Source organism: Mytilus californianus, unplaced genomic scaffold (genome assembly GCF_021869535.1).
Source record: "Mytilus californianus isolate M0D057914Y unplaced genomic scaffold, xbMytCali1.0.p SCAF_1, whole genome shotgun sequence".
Classification (NCBI taxonomy): domain Eukaryota; kingdom Metazoa; phylum Mollusca; class Bivalvia; order Mytilida; family Mytilidae; genus Mytilus; species Mytilus californianus.
In genome coordinates this window covers 67,060,357-67,083,891 of record NW_026262581.1, presented here as the reverse complement: position 1 = coordinate 67,083,891, position 23,535 = coordinate 67,060,357, and the positions used below count along the sequence as shown (strand labels likewise).

General features: G+C 31.8%; 1 protein-coding gene across 4 annotated transcripts in view; it reads right to left on the bottom strand.

The window, feature by feature from the left end:
* The window catches only part of LOC127723061 (neuroglian-like), a 41,604-nt gene extending 19,568 nt beyond the window's left edge, over positions 1-22,036 (bottom strand). For all 4 annotated transcript variants that reach the window (XM_052229502.1, XM_052229516.1, XM_052229511.1 and 1 more), the window contains exons 1-13: positions 21,980-22,036; positions 19,690-19,756; positions 17,701-17,809; positions 16,320-16,696; positions 15,924-16,058; positions 15,082-15,184; positions 10,930-11,117; positions 10,350-10,487; positions 7,391-7,549; positions 4,867-5,048; positions 3,175-3,265; positions 2,277-2,564; positions 1,434-1,801 (exon numbers count right to left, since the gene is read on the bottom strand). In XM_052229502.1, coding sequence (XP_052085462.1) covers positions 1,434-1,801; positions 2,277-2,564; positions 3,175-3,265; positions 4,867-5,048; positions 7,391-7,549; positions 10,350-10,487; positions 10,930-11,117; positions 15,082-15,184; positions 15,924-16,058; positions 16,320-16,696; positions 17,701-17,809; positions 19,690-19,747 — 2,196 coding nt within the window. In that variant the 5' untranslated portion in view covers positions 19,748-19,756; positions 21,980-22,036. The remainder of the gene's footprint in view (positions 1-1,433; positions 1,802-2,276; positions 2,565-3,174; positions 3,266-4,866; positions 5,049-7,390; positions 7,550-10,349; positions 10,488-10,929; positions 11,118-15,081; positions 15,185-15,923; positions 16,059-16,319; positions 16,697-17,700; positions 17,810-19,689; positions 19,757-21,979) is intronic.
* Between the last annotated feature and the right edge of the window lie 1,499 nt (positions 22,037-23,535).

Genomic DNA, 23,535 nt, shown 5'->3' with positions numbered 1-23,535 from the left:
CACAAGCTTGATATGAATACTTTCATATGAATAATGTCTTTCCATCTTTCTGTTCAAAGACAATTAAATTTTGTTTCAAATATTATAATCTTTTTTCTTCTTCTGCACCTTTGTCTTTTTCTGCTGTTTTTATTTGTTTCACAACATGTCCATACCATATTTGGTATTTGATCTGGTACAGTTATTTCACTTTTGCAACTTGCCCCCATTAAGTGAACACTTTCTTTTGAAAGAGTTATTTTCCCTCACACTGTTTTTCACGCAGGAGTTAACAAACTCATTTTCTTAAGTTGTTTGTTACATCCCCAGAAAGATTCGGTAAATTTTTACTAAACTAATAAAGTGAAGTTGTCTATATATCCTTTACTATTATACAAGTGGATTGCTTGGGAAACTCATAAACCGTAAGCCATAAAGACCTAATCAGGTTTGATTTCAGATCAATCGGCCATATCTTGAAAATTGAGGTCAAGGTCAGTCATTGTCTAAATTTTTGCCTTTGCTTTTGAGTTGTGAGCTTGTCTCCTCTCAAGCTATAAACAAGCTGTTGAAAATATTTTGTTCATTGAATTGCAGATTTGACACATTAGGTCCAGACCAATTCTTTGCCTCTTTATAGGAGTTATTGCCCCTGATATGTTGAAATTTTAGCTTAATTGATTGTGTTAATTTAATTCTGTTTTACATGAATGCTTTTAGCACATTACTGAGTGAATGAATTATCTACCTCAACCCTTAAATGAGAAAAACTCGACTTATCAGAAAAATTGAATATTATTCAACTTACTATCCATTCTATAACTAATAAACTGTTGACACAGGGATATACCTCTTCTATATATAATTTTGATACTTCTATTCAAATGTAGAAATTTAAATAGAAATACTTTAACATGTAAACTATGCAAAATATTAAAAGTCAATGAACCATGACTGAATGTACAACCTAGCATACCAAGTATCATTAGCTTACTATAAGTGGTTTCCTTCAAACTGACCTAATCACAAACTTTAACATATATACTATGCAAATTTAAAAGTCAATTGACCATGACTGAGGCGTCAGGAGAAAAATAATCTCTATAGAACTGAGATTTGGTAATGTTTATACAACTACATATCCAATATCATTGACCTACTATTCGTGGGTCCCTTAAAACTGACCTATATGTAACAACAAACTTTAACAAATGGTTGACACCCCAGAAAACAGCACACCTGAGTCACTTCTACAATTTTCATTGAAGCATCACCCTAAGTCATTTTTCTTGTCAGCAAATCCTCATACATTCTCAGGATTTTTGTACATGAAAGCAGAAATAATATTCAAATAACCACCTATTTTACAACTAAGTAATTTGGCATTCATTCTAATCCTTGTACATTCTCAGGATTTTTGTATTAGAAGGCAGAAGTAATACTGACTAACTTACCACCCATTCTATAACTAAGTAATTTGGCTTGTCTCCCAATCCTCTAACATTCTCAGGATTTTTGTATGGCGCAGCTTTATCGGTTACACAAATATCGCTATGTTGGCTTGGATCACTTATTCCAATTTTATTGGTAGCCAACAGCCGCCAACTGTAACTAACACCTGGCTGCAGACTCAAGGTCATAGAATTATGTGACTGGTTTGCTGTTGCAGCAAATGCCCAGTTATCTGGTTCTATGGATGTGTTGTATTGAATGGTGAAGTACTGTATTGGTGCATTGTTAAATGCTCCCTTTGTCCATCTTAGTGTCACTTTCTTATTTATACAGTCTTTAGTCTCAACATCAACAGGAGGTTCTGGCTTGTCTAGAAAAGCAAACCCAACATCAGCTGTTTGCATGTGTAAAACTTAACTCAGAACTAAATTCTACATATGACAATATTTGTATAAAAACAGTCATGACACTATCATAAATTGAAACATTAAACACAATTTAAAGATAGAATCATAATCTAAAAAGCAGATTTTTAAATAAATCTGTTAAAAAATAAATCTGCACTGTTTTAATCAAATGTGTCTTTTTCATCCATTTTTTTTTTATTTGGAACAACGCCATATTGTTGCTATGTATGTTTGCTTGTTCGCATATTCATCCTTTATACTACCGTGAGATTGTTTAAATATGTGAATTGCATGCCAAGAGAGATTCCTAAATCATTCATTTTCAAAAATTGAAAAAAAATGGTTCAGAGTCAGTAATAAAAAACATGATCGTTTGGGTATTAACAGTAAACATAATTTTTTTTATAAAGTAACATTCTTTGTAAAATACACAAGTACCTTTGACAGTAAGAATTGCCGACGCTGTTTCCTGATCTAGTCCATTAGTTACAACACAGGTATACAGTCCTGAATCTCTGCTGATTGTTCCACTTATGGTTAAGGAATTATCTTGAACATTAGTGGTCATTCTCTGGTCATTTGTTGTTATTTCTTTTCCATCCTTTAACCAATAGACACGAAGATTTGCAACTTCTTCAAAATCTGTAGTTCCAGAACATGTAAATTTTGCATCTGTATTAGCTGTGTTTTCTAAATCACCTGGCTTTTGTTCAATTCTTGTCTTTCCTGTTTTAAAGAATATTTAAAAATTGATTACCAATTGCTTTGAATCAACAGGAATTAATTGCCAATTACAGAATGATTAATCAACCAGTAAGTCCTGAGAAGTGGGGACATCAGAAGAACAGACAAGGAGACAAAAGCAACTCTGAGAAGATATAACTAAACTGCCCATCCCAGCATCCTAATGGCCTGGAGATCAATACTTTTCTCAAGAAACTGATAAAAAAAACTATTGTTTTTCAACTAACATTCACACTTTGTCATATCACTGTTACAAACCTCCCAAAATCTCCTACTCTATGCCCAATGATAGACATTTCCTATTTATAATTTACTTTCAGGTGTAAAACTAGAATAACTATGTCTAACTACCCTTGAAAAATGTTGTTTTTTTCACAAATTCCGTACCAACAACATGAGTAAAATTTGTACTGACACTTGAAACCTATATCCCATCCTTTTCACGCTTTCTCAGGTTTTCATTTTTGCATTTTCACACGTCTTCCTCTATTTGTATGTCAGCTGTATTCTTCAAACATGAGGAGACAACATCATACAGAAACCTGTCATTTTGTGTTACAAAGTAGATATTTGGTTAATGTATATAACTTACTTCTCACAATAAGTACTCCCCAATCTGTAGCAGATCCTTCTGCATTTTCAGCAACACAAGTGAAATTACCAGCATCCGAAAGTACAATATTCTGTAATACATTAAAAACCAAAAATAGGTATATAGAAAAGATCTCAATATCAAATAATCTATTATACATAAATTATAAAGGAGAAAAGCACACAAATAAAATTGTTGTCATTACTATCATCCTCTATTGTTATTAAAATTGAGAATGGAAATGGGGAATATGCCAAAGAGACAACAACCCGACCAAAGAGCACACAACAGCCGAAGGCCACCAATGGGTTCTCAACGCAGTGAGAAAATCCCACACCCGGATTCAATATCTCAAAAGTAATCAAATGATTCAGTATAAAAATTGTAGTATTGTACCAGTAAATTATAGTGTATGAAATTATGCAATAATAAAACAAGAGTGCATACGCTGAAATATCTCGCCTGCTTTACCACCATTGACTTTATTTTGATAGCCCTAAATATAAAGTTTTACTAAAAGTATCACATTAACTTAACATGATCCAACCTCCAATGAGGTCAAGGTCAGATAAACCAAGCCAGAAATACATGTACACCTTACAATCATTCCATACATTGAATATAGTTGACCTATTGCTTATTGTATACAAGAAACAGACAAAACCATGAAATCTTTATATTGACCAATGACCAATGAATATGAGGTCAAGGTCAGATGAACCCTGCCAGACCAACATGTACACTTTACAACCATTCCATGGATAAAATATAGTTGACTTATTAAAAATAGTATCTCAGAAACAAACCTAACCAAAAAAACTTAACATTGACCAAAGAACCATGAAAATGAGGTCAAGGTCAGATGTTACCTGCCAGATAGACATATAAACCTTACAATCATTTCATACACCAAATATAGTTGACCTATTGCTTATAGTTTAGGAAAAACAGAATAAAACACAAAAACTTAACATTGAGCAATGAACTGTGAAAATGAGGTCCAGGGCAAACAAAACCTGCCAAACTGACATGAACATCATAAAATATTTCCATACACCAAATATAGCTGACCTATTGTATACAGTATTATAAAAATAAACCAAAACACAAAAACTTACCTTTAACCACTGAACCATGAAAAAGAGGCCAAGGTGAGATGACACCTGCCAGTTGGACATGTATACCTTACAATCATTCCATACACCAAATATAGTAGACCTATTGCTTATAGTATCTGAGATATGGACTTGACTACAAAGACTTAACCTTGTTCACTGATCCATGAAATGAGGTCGAGGTCAAGTGAAAACTGTCTGACAGGCATCGGGACTGTGCAAGGTACGCACATACCAAATATAAATATCCTATTACTCATACTAAGAGAAAAAATAACATTACAAAAAATTCTTAACTTTTTTTTCAAGCAGTCACTGAACCATGAAAATGAGGTCAAGGACAAAAGACATATGAGACAGAAACTTCAAAACATAAGGCATCTATATACAAAGTATGAAGCATCCAGGTCTTCTACCTTCTGAAATATTATGCTTTTAGTAGTTAGTTAACGCCGCCGCTGCCGGATCACTATCCCTATGTCAAGCTTTCTGTGACAGGAGTCGCAGGCTCCACAAAAATCAATTTATAAAACTTAATTATCACAAACAAATTAAAACAATTGTACAAATTATTTACCGATATGAATAAATCTCCATTTGTCTGAATCTGGTACCTTCCACCAGTAATTTGCTGTGTCCCTTTGTACCAGGTGACAATTGGATCTGGTTTACCACTAGTTTGACATGTCAGGTAAACATTAGTAGTTTCTGCTACCTTTAATTCTTTTACTGGTCTCTTGATAAATTGAGGCTTCTCCTCTGAAAAGTTAATAAAATGGTAACTATGAGGATTTTTAAATAATGATATAAAATATAAATTTGATTAGTCAACATGGAATAGAATGATTAATACTGTAAATTACTGCAAGGTTTTTATTAATGCGAATAATGTGACTGGGTGAATATCACAAAAATAAGAACTTGCATTCTGATATCTGATTCTTAAGCTTTTCCTGAAATTGCAAAAATCAATCTAAATAAATAGCATTTTTATTTAGTCTTCCAAAATTGCATAAATATAGACATGCAATAATTTCTGAATTTGCAGTAATAAAGAGGTGACAATAGTGTAACTATGTTCTAAACTCATAAATCCATTTGGATCATACCAACCCAAAGATAAAACCAGAGGGAACTGCTAACTCCAAAGAGAGAAAAGTTTAAAATGTCTAAAAAAAACATATCTAGTTTATACTGCTTAAAAATGTTTATATCTTTAACAAGAGTGCACACGCTGAAATGTCTCGCCTTCTTAACTAACTATTGATTTTATGTTGATAGTCCTAAATATAAAGCTTTACTACAAGTAACACATAAACTTAACATGATCCAAGAAAATGAGGTCAAGGTCAGATAAACCAAACGAGAAATACATATACACCTTACAATCATTCAATAAACCAAACATAGTTGAGCTATTACTTATAGTTTCTGAGAAAGTCTTAACCAAGAAAACATAACATTGACCAATAAACAATGAAAATGAGGTCAAGGTCAGATGGACCATGCCAGACAGACATGTTCACCTTACAATCAATTTATGCATTAAATATAGTTGACCTATTGCTTATAGTATCTAAGAAACAAACTTAACCATGAAAACTTAACATTGACCAATGAACCATGAAAATGAGGTCAAGGTCAGATGATACCTGCCAGACAGACATCTACACCTTACAATCCTTCCATACAACAAATATAGTTGATCTATTGCTTATAGTTGAAGAAAAACAGACCAAAACAAAAAAACTTAACACTGAGAAATGAACTGTGAAAATGAGGTCAAGGTCAAATAAAACCTGCGAGACTGACATGTACATCATAAAATATTTCCATACACCAAATATAGTTGACCTATTGCATATAGTATTAGAAAAAAAGACCAAAACTCAAAAACTTAACTTTGACCACTGAACCATGAAAATGAGGTCAAGGTCAGATGACACCTACCAGTTGGACATGTACCGGTACACCTTACAATCATTCCATATACTAAATATAGTACGGTAGACCTACTGCTTATAGTATCTGATATATGGACTTGACCACAAAAACTTAACCTTGTTCACTGATCCATGAAATGAGGTTGAGGTTGAATAGAAATTGTCTGACGGGCATGAGGACCTTGCAAGGTACGCACATACTAAATATAGTTATCCTATTACTCATAATAAGAAAGAAATAAACATTACAAAAAATGTTGACTTTTTTTCAAGGAGTCACTGAACCATGAAAATGAGGTCAAGGACAATGGACATATGACAGAGGGAAACTTCATATCATAAGGCATTTATATACAAAGTATGAAGCATCCAGGTCTTCTAGCTTCTAAAATATAAAGCTTTTAAGAAGTTAGCTAACGCCGCCGCCGCCGGATCACTATCCCTATGTCGAGCTTTCTGCGACAAAAGTTGCAGGCTCGACAAAAATCACAATAACAGACCTTGAATTTTATAGCATCACAATTATGTTCATTTTGATTGGACAATACCACAAATTTCAGGGAATGATATTACAATTCATGGTCTGAAATTGTTGAACACAAACACAGAGGTAATGTAACTCATTTTCAAATGAATGATTATGAAGAATTTTCTTACAGCTGCATTAAAATTGAGAAAATAGTATTATACTTTTATATTCCCAAGCAGAAAATTTTAATCTATTAATTAAATTGTTAACTGATCCCAACAATTTTCTCAATACAATATAATTAGTACTGCTATCTCATAAATATACTATGAATAACTTACTTATTGTTCTATAATTTTACTTACTTAGCACATCAAGATAAAAGTCTGCATAAACGTAACCATAGATATTGGAGGCATTACATTGTAAAACCATGACATAACTTTTTTCTATGTCCAATGTGATATGATAATGAATATTACATATGATATGAATACATGTATAACATAGAAAAACACGAATAACAATAATAAACATAAAGAAATATTTCGTGCAGTGGCATTCGCAGGCAAACATTTTTTTTCTATTAATTACATTGCCAACTGATGCCCACAATTTTTTAAAAACAATACTGCTATCTCCTAAATATAAGACAAATTTATCACTTTCAGTTCGTTGATTATACTTACTTAGTACATTAAGATAAAAGTCTGCATAAACGTAACCATAGATATTGGAGGCATTACATTGTATAACCATGACATCACTTTTCTCTAAGTTTATTATTGTTATATTGTGGTCATCTGGTTTCAAAAATCTTGCAGATTTTACTGTTGGATGCTTCGAATCTGTAATAATATAAAATATTCAAATCATGTATGACAATTAACAGAATATTTCATTCAATCTGATATAAATACAGTTTCTATGTCCATATTATTTTCCTAGCAGAGTCTGTCATGCTCTGTATTCTATTTGGTATTCTCAGGTTTTGACATAAGGAATTACACCTATAAACAAATTGATGGCAGAATTATCAGAACAGATAATTGAAGTGGTGTCAGATCATGGTCATTTCATTGGCTGTCAGCATAATTATCAGGACAGTAAATTAAAGCAGTGTGTTCAGAGAATGGTCACAGTACAGTATTTCAATCTTTCATTTATTCATGATCAAGGTCAAGTTACAGTAAATTGTAGATTTTCTTAAAATTTTGCATACAACTTTGGCTCGTTGAACTTTAACTGAAAATTGAAAAAAAAGTGCATTTATCTCCTCAATTTCTGAGATATTACTGATAGAATTCTTTCAAAATAGGTGGACATTTGTATAGAAAGCACATACAATCGGCGAAAAAACGTTCAACTTGTCATAAAATCATCAATTTCTAGTCTGTAGATTTTTATTGAAAAACTGTACGTTGTTGGTACAAAAATATCTGTTTTCATGATGTAAAATAACAATAGGGTCACAGACTTCCTTTGAACAGTATTCTTCATTCAAAGTGGTATACTAGTTTAAAAAATACCACAAAACTTTGAAATAATAATAATAATAATAATAAATAATAAAATACTTTATTTAAAGAGGGTAAAATCAGTTAGTAGAAAACTAATCTCCCCTGATGCCTCTAAATAACTCAAAATATTATAATATAATTTATTATACTTCATGTCAAAATGTCAGATTTTGATTGGTTAATACGAGGGAGACAATTTACTCTATCCCATGGCAAATACTCTATTACCATTCACAGAGACACTTGCTCAAATGTTTTCTCGGGGTAACAATCTGCTCTATCACCCTCTCAGCTATGTGTTATTTATATAATATACTAATGCAACTTAATATGCAAAACAAATGGTGAAAAACATACAGATTATAAGTGTTGCGTTTTATGAACATATTTCCTAAATGATGTACAAGACAAATATATGGATTTTTAGACTTCTGACTATAGATAAATTTCTGTGATAATCATTATTTCGTTGATTTTACATGTTGTATATGAATCTAATAATTTATTTAGCTTTTTTGTTCTAAAAACAAGAAATTATGATACCTTTGTTTGAACTGTTCTATCTTTTCTATCTTTTTTATTTCTACAAGAATACTGTTCCAAAGAACAGAACTGGAATATTGAAATGTCTTTTTCATAAAATTTGTTAGCGGACATGGTATAAAAAGACAATCATTGTCTGATGAACGCAAAGAATATTTATTAATAATTGTTACGTCATCATGTTGTAGGCCGTAAAATGTTGGTTTTTTTAAGTTTTTCACTACCAACAAGGTAACCGATTGGTTGATACACCAAAAACGAAGTTGGTGTCCCTATGACTATTTCATATTAAGGACATACAATACAGTTTCGATCCCATGATGATTTTTTTATGAAAATTTGCATACAAGCTATTCTTAACCTAAGCAATTCAAATATGTTATAAAAAATATACCTTCATGTGCTACTTTAAGAGATAAAAGGGGTTGAAATTTTAGACATTTACTCAAAATTTTGGTTTTTTTTTTACATTTCTATCCTTTGGATAGACACACATAACTTTTTTATTTCAACAGATAAACACAAGCAGATTTTTGTAAAAACATTATGAAAATCTTCTTTACACAAATATGCTCTTAATAAGTACAACAATTCTTTGGAAATAATTAATTTTTAACAAAGTTTCAGGATTTTAGGAAAAAAACAGCATTTTTTGCAGTATATTTATAAAATTTAAAAAAAAAATCTTGTTGACTTTTTCATTAAAATTGGTACAAATAATCTTCATATGTAATCAAACCTAATGCCATTTTAAGAAAGAGGGGTCCATGTACTTGTTTTCAAGTTAAATCAGTTTAAATCATAAAAAACAGTCGAAAAATGCATCTTTTCCTGATAAGCCACAGTTTGACGTCGCCAAAATAACATTTTACGTTAGCAACATCATAATCTCCCCTGTAACTGTATCGTATGCCCTTAATAAAAAGGAAATTTATGTATCAACAACATATAGGTTTTAAAGAAAAATCTATGGATTTGAAATTAGAGATTTGGTGATTTTAGGACAAATTTATGAAAGTTTTTTGCTGATTCTATGTGCTTTCTATACAAATGTTCACATATTTTGAAAGAATTCAATCAGTTATATTTCAGAAAATAAAAGAGATATAGGCATCATTTTTTTTATTTTTAGATATAATTTAACGAGCCAAAGTTGTATGCAAAATTTTACCAAAATCTGTGAAATAGCCCATTTACTGTTCCTTGACCTTAAACCTTTTTATGTTAATTTGAAAGGAAAATAAATCTACAATCAAAACTCTTAATAGCTAAATAATGCATGTGTATTTGAAGAAAACAATTTAGATTTTGGAGATTTCCTATATTGACATTAGTACTAGCTCACAATGTCGCCAAATTCAGATCACTTTAGAACAAAACAAATGAAGTATTGCATACCTTTCAGTCTGACATCATTTATATACCATTTTAGTTACAATGAGAGAAGAACTATTATTTTCTTTAAGTCTGACACCAAATATACCAATCTAGTTACAAGAAGACCAAAGAAGTTTTGTATACCTCTAAGTCTGACACCATTAATATATCCTTCCAGTTATAATATGAATAAAGAAGTTTTGTATACCTTTAAGTCTGACACCATTAATATACCAATTCAATTTAGGTTGTGGGTCTCCTGAAGCATTACAATAGAATGTCGCTGAGGCTCCTATACTGGTTTCTATATCTTTAGGTTCTCCTCCTTCAGCCCAATAAGGTTTTGCTATAAATAGAATGTTTTCCTAATAATTTCTTAAACAAATATAAGCAAACAAGTATGTTCTTTTGTTTACTTTGCACAATGTTTCTTTTTTTATAAGATTAAAGGAGTTTTTTTTTAAATTAAATGGCTATTCACACCATCATACATAAATGACTAGATAAGACATTTCAAGTCATATTAAGAAAAAAAATTAAATTTCTACCAAATTCTTCACAGTATTGACATCCATAATATAAATATGTATGCATCAAATTGAAACAAGTTCCATCTTGAAAAGATGGACTCAAATTTGAAGCCAAGTAGGATCCTTACAGCACCTAATCCTTTGTGATTTTTGTCCATGGAATAGAAGCTACATGTCTTATCAACAATTATTCTATATGAATATGATTATACTATAAATATTTCTATGAATACTCTATAAATAACCTATTTTACTCACATTTCAAAATAACATTGATATTTCTTTGCTCTCTTTGGCCACTTGAACTAGTAGTGAAACATATATATTGTCCTCGATCCTCTTCTCTCAACTGTGATATAAGCAGTTCCTGACCTCCCTGAGACAATGTACGACGGTTGCTTGGAATAGCACCAGTGTTACTCTCCCAATGTACTTCTGGATAAGGGCTGTAATAAATTATTTTAGTTCATTTTATAGTGGCATTTCAAATTTGAGTCTAAAACTAACACTATACCACATTAAGGCATAGAATCTACTATTCGCCACACCAACTTCAAATTTTTTCTCATAAAGAGCCCCTTTGTTGCAGAAAGTAAATTTTGATATTTATTTTTCAATATTAAATAACTTATGTCACAATTTAAGAAGATCAAGAAAGTTCTCAAGATTGGCACAAAACTGAAATTCAGATATCAATATTGTTTTCATCAATGAAAAAATTGGATGTTATGATGATTGCAAAATTAAACTGTTTAAAAAAATTTAAGAATAAATATAGCAAATTAGAAGCTTCATACAGTTAACATAAATCTGTTTCCATTTATCAATCCTGCTAGTGAAAAAAGTCAAACTTTAACTGAAATTGATCATTATATACTACTGTTCCAAAAATCAGATTTAATTTACACTGCAATCTTCATTTTATCAAATAAGAAGTGACTACCTGGTAGAACTAATAAACTGTTGACACAGAGATATGTCTCGCTTATGGGCATTAAATTCAGAAAAAGACAATCTGACGGACAGCAACATTGCTTATTAATTCAGCCATTGGACCATGATCTAGTGGGCAGGGCCTGAAAATGGTCGACAAACTGAAATGTACAGACAGTAATGTAATTTGATAGAAAATATCTTTGTTTATTGTAAGTAGTTCCTATCAATATAACTCAAGTATAGACATTTAAAATTGAAAATTGCTAATTAAGTCAGTCACTTGACCATGTCCTAGGGGGCAGGGCCTCAAAATAGTTGTCAAACTGATACGAAATAATAGCAATGCAACTTTATACAAAATATCATTGATCTATCACAAGTAGATCCTATCAAACTTACTTAAGCAGGAAACTAAACATTGAGAATTGCTAATTAATTCAAAGTCACTAGACCATGACCTAGGAGACAGGGCCTCAAAATAGTCATCAAACTGATATGAACTGATAGTAATGCAACTTCATACAAAATATTATTATTGATCTATCACAAGCAGATCCTATCAAACTAACTTAAGCAGAAAACTTAACATTGAAAATTGTTAATTAATTCAAAGTCACTGGACCATGTCCTAGGGGACAGGGCCTCAAAATAGCTGTCAAACTGATATGTACAGATTGTAATGCAACTTTATACAAAATATCATTGATCTACAGTATCACAAGTAGTTTTAAGTTATCAAACTGACGTAAGCAGAAAAACTTAACATTAAAAATTGCTAATTAATTCAAAGGCACTGGACCATGACCTAGGGAGCAGGGCCTCAAAATAGTCATCAAACTGATATGAACTGAAAGTATTGCAACTTCATACAAAATATCATTGATCTATCACAAGCAGATCCTATCAAACTAACTTAAGCAGAAAACTTAACATTGAAAATAACTAATTAATTCAGTCACTGGACCATGTCCTAGGGGGCAGGGCCTCAAAATAGTCATCAAACTGATATGAACTGATAGTAATGCAACTTCATACAATATATCATTGATCTATCACAAGTAGATCCTATCAAACTTACTTAAGCAGGAAACTAAACATTGAGAATTGCTAATTAATTCAAAGTCACTAGACCATGACCTAGGAGACAGGGCCTCAAAATAGTCATCAAACTGATATGAACTGATAGTAATGCAACTTCATACAAAATATTATTGATCTATCACAAGCAGATCCTATCAAACTAACTTAAGCAGAAAACTTAACATTGAAAATTGTTAATTAATTCAAAGTCACTGGACCATGTCCTAGGGGACAGGGCCTCGAAATAGCTGTCAAACTGATATGTACAGATTGTAATGCAACTTTATACAAAATATCATTGATCTACAGTATCACAAGTAGTTTTAAGTTATCAAACTGACGTAAGCAGAAAAACTTAACATTAAAAATTGCTAAATAATTCAAAGGCACTGGACCATGACCTAGGGGGCAGGGCCTCAAAATAGTCATCATGAACTGAAAGTATTGCAACTTCATACAAAATATCATTGATCTATCACAAGCAGATCCTATCAAACTAACTTAAGCAGAAAACTTAACATTGAAAATAACTAATTAATTCAGTCACTGGACCATGTCCTAGGGGGCAGGGCCTCAAAATAGTTGTCAAACTGATATGAACTGATAGGTATGTCACTTCATACAAAATATCATTGATATATCACAAGCAGATCCTATCAAACTAACTTAAGCAGAAAACTTAACACTGAAAATTGCTAATAAATTCAAAGTCACTGGACCATGTCCTAGGTGGCAGGGCCTCAAAATAGTTGTCAATCTGATATGCACTGATAGTAATGCAACTTCATACAAAATATCATTGATCTATCAGAAGTAGATCCTATCAAACTGACTTTAGCAGAAAACTTAACAACAGTTGCCGGAAAAGCAATCCCTATGTCTTACTTTCCTCGACTTTTGTCTCACTAGGCGAGACAAAAATCCCTTACCAATGCTTACACAATACCAAATAAACAGATTTTCTATCCTGAGTTATACTAATTTAATAATGATCAATAATGAATTCTATTGACAAAATCAAAATACAGGATTGATAGTATCATACCAAGTACCGTTCCTACTCGCTTATTAGTCGGAAAATTGGGAGTAAAATTCATAATCCAGAGAGGGGGGCCGACTAATAGACGAGATCTTGCGACCAGAGGAAAAATCCAAGCTTGAGAAAAGTGGTCAGGAGTGAATTTCCTGGTCAAAACTACGTTTTTGATTGCCAAACCTACATAAATCAATAAATAAAAAGTTTTTGTTGAAAATAAATGACTTCAATACTGTCTTTGTGTTTTATTTGTTCTTTGGTAAACATTTTCTGCAAATTCGTGTTGAAATTCTACTGTTTCCGGTTTGTGTATTGATTTTCATGGTCACATGGTTTTCCTATAAACCCAAAAGAAGAGCCAAGAACCAAAAATGAAAAGGAGATAACAATGTACCAAATATGTGAAAGGATGTTTTCAGCGGAGTTATTGTGTCATTATTGTGATATCATGATATCAATTCAATGCTTATAAATCATATAATAATCAAAAAATAATTTTAAGATTCATTCCCAAAATCAAAATATTATTCATTATAGTGTCTCAGGTAAACAAAAATTACAAAATTGATTGACAAGCCAATATAATCCATTGATAACCCCAATTAAGAGACAAAGAGTTGTATTCACTAAAGGTGTGAAAACTATCAGTGATAGGTAAACAGATGACACTAATGAGTTGGAGTTAGTTATTTTAATATATTGATTAGCTTCACTTAATTTTTTTAATCTTTTAATCATCACAATATAATAAGAATTATGAAGTGTACATGCTCATTTAACACCGAGTTATGTATGCTGTGAAAAATATTTTCATCAAGTGTTGATTGACTTTAAATTTTTCAGGTTCATATTGGTTTATATTCGCTTTTCTCAAACAATAGGTTGTTAGTCATACCCTACAAAATCATTGATGCATTACGTAAACAACACATGGCTAATCTAACATTTGAACAGTGAACAAAACAAGAGAAATGAATACATCTTTATTATTAACAGCAATATAAATTATCATGATGAGCATCAACTAAATTCAAACCAAACAAACATTAATGCAGAAATGAATATTATTCCTGGATTTGCATTGGTTTTACCGGCGTTCAGTTACTGTAAGCTGAAAAAAAAATGCCCAAATTTTGTCCGACTTATACGAGGGTCAAGACTAAATCCTTAGAATTTGGAGCTGAAAATGGACCCCGACTTATAGTAGGATCGACTATTAGGCGAGTATCTACGGTACCAAAATTTTTCCCACAAAAATTAATCACTTCTGTTTTGGTGGAAACCGACAAAATATCATTACACCCAAAATAACCTGATTTATGGTATATATATCTAAAATTTGACATCTTGATACTTACTTTCCACCATATATACATTTTATTCTGATAGATTCTCCCAGGAGCCCAAAGCTTTCAGATGGAGTGGCCCACAAGTAATGAGGTGGAACAGTTTCGTCTGTACCTGTAACATCAATCATATCATTGTATCATCAACATTGTCAAACCCAATCTTTACTGCTTAAAGGATTTATATTGAAATCACATTCCAATATAAATCTTTGAAGCAGTAAACATTAAAAGTTTTAAGCAATTAAATAGTTTATGGTATCTGCACCCACACACCATTTTCACTTGATTCTGTTTTAGTTGAAAACATTTCAAACAGTAATAATAGAGACAGATAATATGTTTGTGAGCTGTCTACAAATGTATATTTTATCTATAAACAGTTATTGTATATGGTGAACCTAAACAACTAAAGTAGTAATTTTGTGGTAGAGTAATAAATGAGTGGATACCTAAAGGTATTCACAGTTGTTTTTAAAAAAGTGATGTCCTGGTGGCGAAACATGTCAACTAATATACAATTACTCTGTGGTAATTTACGAGTTTTGTTGTCTTTCATATTTGTTATCTATAAATCCTAGGCTTCTTACAAAACCTTGAGCATACATATTGATACCGAATTGAGGCTTGTATAGTCCACGGTTTTATTCTCTAAAATTGAACCTGCCAGGCAGGGGTGCAGATTATACAGAATGATAAGCAAGAAATGAGAAAATTAGATTTCACAAGGTTTGTTTACGTTCCATCATGTTTGTTGTTGAAATTGTAGATGGGGGGGGGGGGGGGGGGGGGGGAGGGGGTGGGTGTAGACAATATACCAGTGCGAACTATACAAGGCTAATTACAGTACATACCTGAGCTTCCTACTGGTTTTATAACAATTCCTGGAGCATATGTATTTTTTCTCATGAAATAATTGATTGCCATACACACATAGCTTCTACCGTTCTGAAAATCAGCCTGTTGGACTGCTGTGATGTACAGATTTCCTGCAAATGACAATAAAAAATTTACATAAATAAATGATTACAAACTTATTAAAAACCTGGCAAGTGTGAAAAACATATTTTAAATGATACTTTTTTTTTCATTACTTTGACTTTTAGTTACATGAAAACTTTAATATGTAAAAATTTAAATTAATCATTTGGACCCCAATGACTTTCCATAGCTTTTTACCATACAAGAAACAGACCATTTATTTACACATGTTTATATATAAACATTTTAGAAAAAGTTCCTTTTCTTACCTTCTAAATCCATTGTAATTCTGCTATTGAAATTGATAGCTTCTATTCTTCCACCAGGTTTGGTATCTTTTAGAACCCATCTTATTTCAGCTTTGGGTATACTTGTTGGTGGGATACAAGGAAGCTTGACAGAATGTCCACGAATTACAGTTCTGACTGTGTCTTCACCATATGGGAAGGGTTCCAGCATGGCTTCCCTTAGATTTACATTGATTGTTGTTGATGTGCCATGTTCATTTATTGCATTGCACTGGAATATTCCTTCATCTTTGTCTTCTGGTCTATTAAAAACCATAGTCCCAGAATCGAATAGCTGGACCACACGATCATTATTACCACTAGGGTTAAACTCAACTTTATTTCTAGTCCATCGGTATCTGTAATAGAAAATGTTTATGCATATTCACAAAAATATACAAGTAATGTTGAAAAAGAGGCATTTTTATATACAAATGTATATCTAATTTAAGTCACTTTTGTAATTATAATTTACAGAGGTGTTCGTTCATAAAGATAGCATAAACAATTTCTTATGACATCTGGTTATTTTTCCCTTGAAGAATAAAAACTAATCCTTTTGTTACACAAATTGCCTTCCTGATACACTTAAAGTTAATATTATTAAAATGTAATTTTACTTAGAAAACTCAGAAGAGATGGGGCCTTTTATAGCCGACTAAATGGTATGGTTTTTTTCTCATTGTTGAAGGCCATATGGTTGCCTTTTATTGCTTACATCCACTTCATTTGAACTTTGGTGGATAGTTGTCTCATGATGATTATATGTCATAATATTCTCATAAAATAATGGAAAAATTCATACCGAGTTATTTTCTTACAAAACTACTAATACAGAATTTTTTTTGACGACTTGCTGGAGTAATGCACCTGGCCTATATCCCTTCTGAATAAGTCTGTTTAAAGAAAAACAAAATCAATACAATTGACTCACCATTTAAATTTTCTTATTAAAACGAAATGGGGAGAAAGTCAGATATAAATAACTAATTTTATTTGTAAACAATGTGTGTTATACTGTTCATGTATGAACCTGTACCAAGTCAGGAATATGACAGTTGTTTTCCATTCATTTGATGTGTTTGAACTTTTGATTTTGCCATTTTATAAAGGACTTTCCGTTTTCAGTTTCCCTTGGAGTTCGGTATTTTTGTTGTTTTACTTAATACTGGAATAATGATTTCTAGACTATTGATGAAGTTCATATGTTTGAAAAAATGTGGAGTCTTATCTTATTTTCAAGGTTATGGAGAAGTATGGTTCATCTTATCATGAACCCTGGTATAACTGTTTCAAATAGTATGCTAGATCATAGACAAGAGTGAGTCTATGTGTTAAACGTTTACATGCTACCAATATTTACATAGGGGTTGGAACACCATCAGCAACACATTGCATTTCTACTGTTTCTCCTGTCTTGTAGTACACATCAAAAGGAGGCTGTATATAAACTGCTGGAGGTCTGTTTGGTACTAAAATTAAAGTGTACAATGTATGTATAGTTAAACTGACTATGACAATCTTGAATATACAACATAAAATTCAAAAAGAAGGCCCATTGCAGAAATTGTAGTTTGATAGGAAAATCTTGAAAGAGACAATTATTGACAGTCAACAGATAAAGTGTTTTGATGATGCCTAAGTAATTGCAAGAAGTCCCTAATACATCACTGATTATTTATAATTACATGCATTTTAAGTTCATCAATTTCCATCATCTTTCACATGTTTTATTGAATTGTACTTCATCTAGAAAGATTGCTTTTTTAATACACAGTTAAATGAGTTTAAATTGTCTCAATTCATCCTAAAACAAAAGGGAAAGAGTTGAATGTACATGTATATCAACTTAGTTGTTAATGTGCTTGTAATAATTAAATTCTTTGAGACTTTTTTTATCTAAGTTCTTGTTCATTTATAGAATCTAGTGTTGAAAAAATTGAGAATGGAAACAGGGAATGTGTCAAAGAGACAACAACCAAACCAAAGAGCAGAAAACAGCCCAAGGCCACCAATGGGTCTTCAAGACAGCGAGAAATCCCTCCCCCTGAGGCGGGCTTCAGCTGCCCCCTACACAAAAATGTGTACTAGTTCATAGAAAATGGACGTCACACTAAACTCGGAAACATATAAATGAACCAAATTTTAAAAAAACATACAAGACTGACAATGGCCAGAGATTCCTGACTTGGGACAGGCGCAAAAATGTGACAGGCCTAGGGTTAAACATGTTTTGTGAGATCTCAACCCTCCCCTATACCTCAAGCAAATATAGAATAAACAAACACACAGCAATACGCACAGTAAAACTCATTTAAAAGAAGTCTGAGTCCGATGTTAGAATAGGTAACAGAAGAAACTAAGCAAAATGACAATGATAACATAAATTAACAAAGGACTACTAGCAGTTACTGACATGCCAGCTCCAGACCTCAATTAACTGATTGAAAGATTATGTCTTCATTGTATGAAAATCAAGCACAATCCCTCCTGTTAGGGGTTTAGTATCATACCATCATAAAATATACAAGAAGAACATAACCCGTAACAGTATCATGCCAACAACTGGTTTTGGAATAAATGTGTTTATTTCCGATGCAAAGACCCTATGAGTGAATCAATATTAATTCCAAAAAATGCCATCTTTAATGACCTGACAACAGTATCGTAACTTTATATCCCTTCTGAATAAGTCTGTTCAAAGGTTTGGTTAGCTTTTGAGGTGAATGACGACATTTTCGTGCTTTGTATAGAATATTACGGTACCATAAATGATTGGATGTGAAATACCTGGATGTATAAGATGTCTGCACGTTGATTTATTTTTACGAATGATGTCCTTGTACCGATGATAAAATTTAGTAAATGTTTTGACAAGTTTGTGATATCGAAAACCCTGGTGTAATAATTTTTCAGTAATACAGCGATTTCTTTCGTTAAAATCAAAACGTTGTTACACACACGAGCGAATCAAACAAGTTGAGATATATAAACACCATAAGATGGTGACAAGGGAACCTCACCACCTAAAAAAGGATAATTAACAATAGGAAATGAAATATCATCTCTCTTATCAGAAATTTTGGTATTAAGCTTCCCTTGAAAGATATAGCCATCAAGATCCAAGAAGGGGCAGTGATGTACAAAGGTACATGTATTTGACAATCCATGTTGATTTCACATACATGATGCAATCTGGAATTATTTTAGATTCATTTGATAGCCTTTTCTCCTATTCATTCTTTCATAGTACATTTTACTTAAAAATAATTTACTAGCAACAATTTTCAAAGGTTATAATCATGTATAGTATATATATACATGATATATATATATATATATATCTGCTTACCAGAAGACACAGTTACAATGGTTGCAGTGAATACAAGACATATGAGCAGGAACTTCATGATTTTAATCTACAAAAAAATCAAATTATTATGTTGACATGATGTGCATTATATAAACCAGTCCAGAACATGAAATGAAATAACTATAAAAAAAAAATATTGCAAATAACAAACATTTTGAAATCGATTGAATTTAATGATACCGGTTAGCTTTAAAAAATCTCCATTGAGGTTTTTGTTTAAGGTTATAACTTTTCACAACAGTTTTTTTCATAACAAAAGTGTCAATTTCTTTAAGTTTCCTTAGTCTGAGAAGAACTATTTTAGATTCCCTTAATGAATATTTTATTTTTATTTTCCTTGTTATACAAAAAGGGATTGGATCAATACAGCACAATACATGTATATGAAAAACCTTCTTATAACTAAATAAATGAAGAAATTGTGTCCATGGGACACATTCCCCTGCTTGTAATTTATTATAAATATATGGAAAATTCAGCAATTTTTCCATTTATAAAGGGACATAACTTAAGAACAGTAAAAGTGAAGCCACCAAAATTCACACTTAATCTATGACTGGTGGTAATAAGCATTGTTTATAAGTTGCATAACATTTGGTTGAGGGAAACTAAAGTTAGAGAATGGAAACTAATCTTGAGATGTACGGACAGGCTTACGGATGGACAAGCGTTAACTTAATGCCCCCTTTGTTGTGGCGGGGGCAATGAACTTTGAAACACCTGAATCAGCACCTGCATAACCAACAGATAAATCTGTTCTTTCTGCTAGCTTTTCATTATCAATGAAATTTTATGTTCCTCCTAAGGGAGACTACTAAAAATGAATCTCTAATGACAGGGTCAATTACAGGAATTGGCAAATGGATTATTTGTCATGTTGTAGTGATCTACTGCCTTCAACACTATAAAAGTTTATGCCACTTGCACTATACATGGCTTAGTCGAACTGTTGCTTTACAGTTAAATTTGAAAATAATGAATAAAAATAAATTAACATTTTTTTGCATAGTGTACATTTTTATTTTTAGCTTTTTTATATATAAGATAAAACTATTTGCACGAAAAATTTTCTGACTACATTTGTAGCTATACTTGTATTGGTATAAATTGAGACAGCTGCTTTGAAAAACCCAAGAAAGTCATTCATAACAATGCTCATGCAGTGGAAGGCTGTACAAGGTCTTAATAGTATGAGGAAAAAAATATTGTTGGTATATTTGTGCTCTGCAGGATTGAATTTTATATATTAGAGTGAGTGCATGTTTTGTGTCCTTCTGATCAGTTAGATTAATATATTTCTTTTTTCATGGTAATAAGTAGTCCAAATAATTATGACGCCTTGCAAGGCTATTTCTAATTTTTTTCTGTAGGAAGGTTTCACAGAAAAAAATAAAAAATAGCCTTGCAAGACGTCATAATTATTAGGACTTAAGGTAATAAGTTGACATTATATTGGTATGGGACCAAAACAATGTTAATTTATGTGTTCCAGGTAATAAATGGTTTGAATGTATTGTATACTGCATGTGCATTTATAAGATACAGAAACTTACAGATTGGAGAACACAATGTACATGTATGATCGAAAAGGGTCCCAGCAAGTGTCAAACTTCAACCGTATAGGATATTGTTCATTAAACTTACACCAGAATTTTTTTTATTTTTTGGACTAAAATCTTATTTCAAGGCTCATTTTAAAGAAAAAATATTGATCTTTCGGAAGTTTAAAGTATGAGAAGATTCAACCAAGGTTTTATGAAAATTTTTACTCTGAACTATTACTGGTAACATTTACTGAAGAAGCAAGTTGTTGACCTTGTTAGTGTATTAAGTATAAATATACAAATATATGTTTGTTTTAAATCTAGTCTCTACCTGTGTTATATAAACCCATTTGGGTGGTTGTTCTCAACTTCATATGTAGCTGTTGATGGTCATTCATACTGCCTTTTACTGGCTAGGATTTTTAAAATCAATTATGATGACCTTTTTAGTCATATCGGCCAAACTAATTTCGTAATAACAAAAGGAACTATGAATATAACCATTAGGAAATCAAAAATCATCAAACAATATTTAAAATTCGAATTGTTTACTGAAGGTAAATACCGGAAGTGAACACCTATTAGTTTTTTCTAATATTTGGAGAAAATACATCAGCAATCAAGCGATTTTAATGTTAATAACAGTCTAAGTTAGTGGCAGTGTTAACAAAGCAATAATGGTCAAGATACAAACTACAGAATGTTTGAAAGCAAATTTCTCTCACCTGTAAACACCTGAGCTTCAGGTCGCCATTTCTGTAAATTAGGTCATCGTTTTGTCATCTCCCATTCGGAAGTTTTCAGATTAGTCTTTTATAGTATACTAGAATCTAGAAGTCTTCCGATGATAAGTAAGTTACGTCCCCTTGATTTTCCGCCACTTAGGATAGAGAGGAGCATATAATAGTTTATGATATATCTTATTTAGCTAATAAGATATCTTCTTTTATATATATCTTGAACTTCATCCAAATTATGTATTATTTTCAAGGCAGCTAAATTCAGGTTCAACATATACATTGAGCTGCAAAAGTTTCTTATCATCTACATCCGATTTCACCTGGATAGATGCACGCTTGATAAAGCTAGTTAGTCTAGCGAAATATTGCGTTTATTTTCATCATTTTGTAAATATTTTAAACATTCTTATATTTACATACTAAATAGTGTGTTAAAATTACATTGTTAGGCAATCTATAATTTTATTTGTGTAATTGAATTAATCTCTGTACTGATTAATCCACACTCCCATAGATTTGTATGTCATGTGCTGCTATTTATAGGCACTTATATATATATATATATATATATATATATATATATAAGTCTGAAAATTACACCCAACAGTGTTAGAATTAGACTTTTATGCTGACAAATTTTTGTCCCTCAACGGGATTCGAACTCACACCTTTGATACACTACAGCACCAATCGCTTAGCCTCATGTCCAGCGCTCTAGACCACACGACCACATCCGCTATATAAAAATATAGCTTCAATAGTCGTAGTGTTACCTTGTCACGTAAGGCGAATCTAGAGATAGACACAAGACATGTGTTTTAAGCGTGTGAAGATGTTATATTATTATTTAATACACAATGTATTTGTTATTTGTCAGCAATCTAACTCAACAATTTTTATATACCGTATGGGATAATGATTCAATTCATTATACAGTCACTAGAAATAAGTATATCATACAAACAAGTCTAAGCAAGTGACAACCATACAATATATATGCCCACTGGATCTCAGTGTGTTTGAGACACAGGGTTAATACAAATATTTATATAAGTCTGAAAATTACACCCAACAGTGTTAGAATTAGACTTTTATGCTGACAAATTTTTGTCCCTCAACGGGATTCGAACTCACACCTTTGATACACTACAGCACCAATCGCTTAGCCTCATGTCCAGCGCTCTAGACCACACGACCACATCCGCTATATAAAAATATAGCTTCAATAGTCGTAGTGTTACCTTGTCACGTAAGGCGAATCTAGAGATAGACACAAGACATGTGTTTTAAGCGTGTGAAGATGTTATATTATTATTTAATACACAATGTATTTGTTATTTGTCAGCAATCTAACTCAACAATTTTTATATACCGTATGGGATAATGATTCAATTCATTATACAGTCACTAGAAATAAGTATATCATACAAACAAGTCTAAGCAAGTGACAACCATACAATATATATGCCCACTGGATCTCAGTGTGTTTGAGACACAGGGTTAATACAAATATTTATATAAGTCTGAAAATTACACCCAAC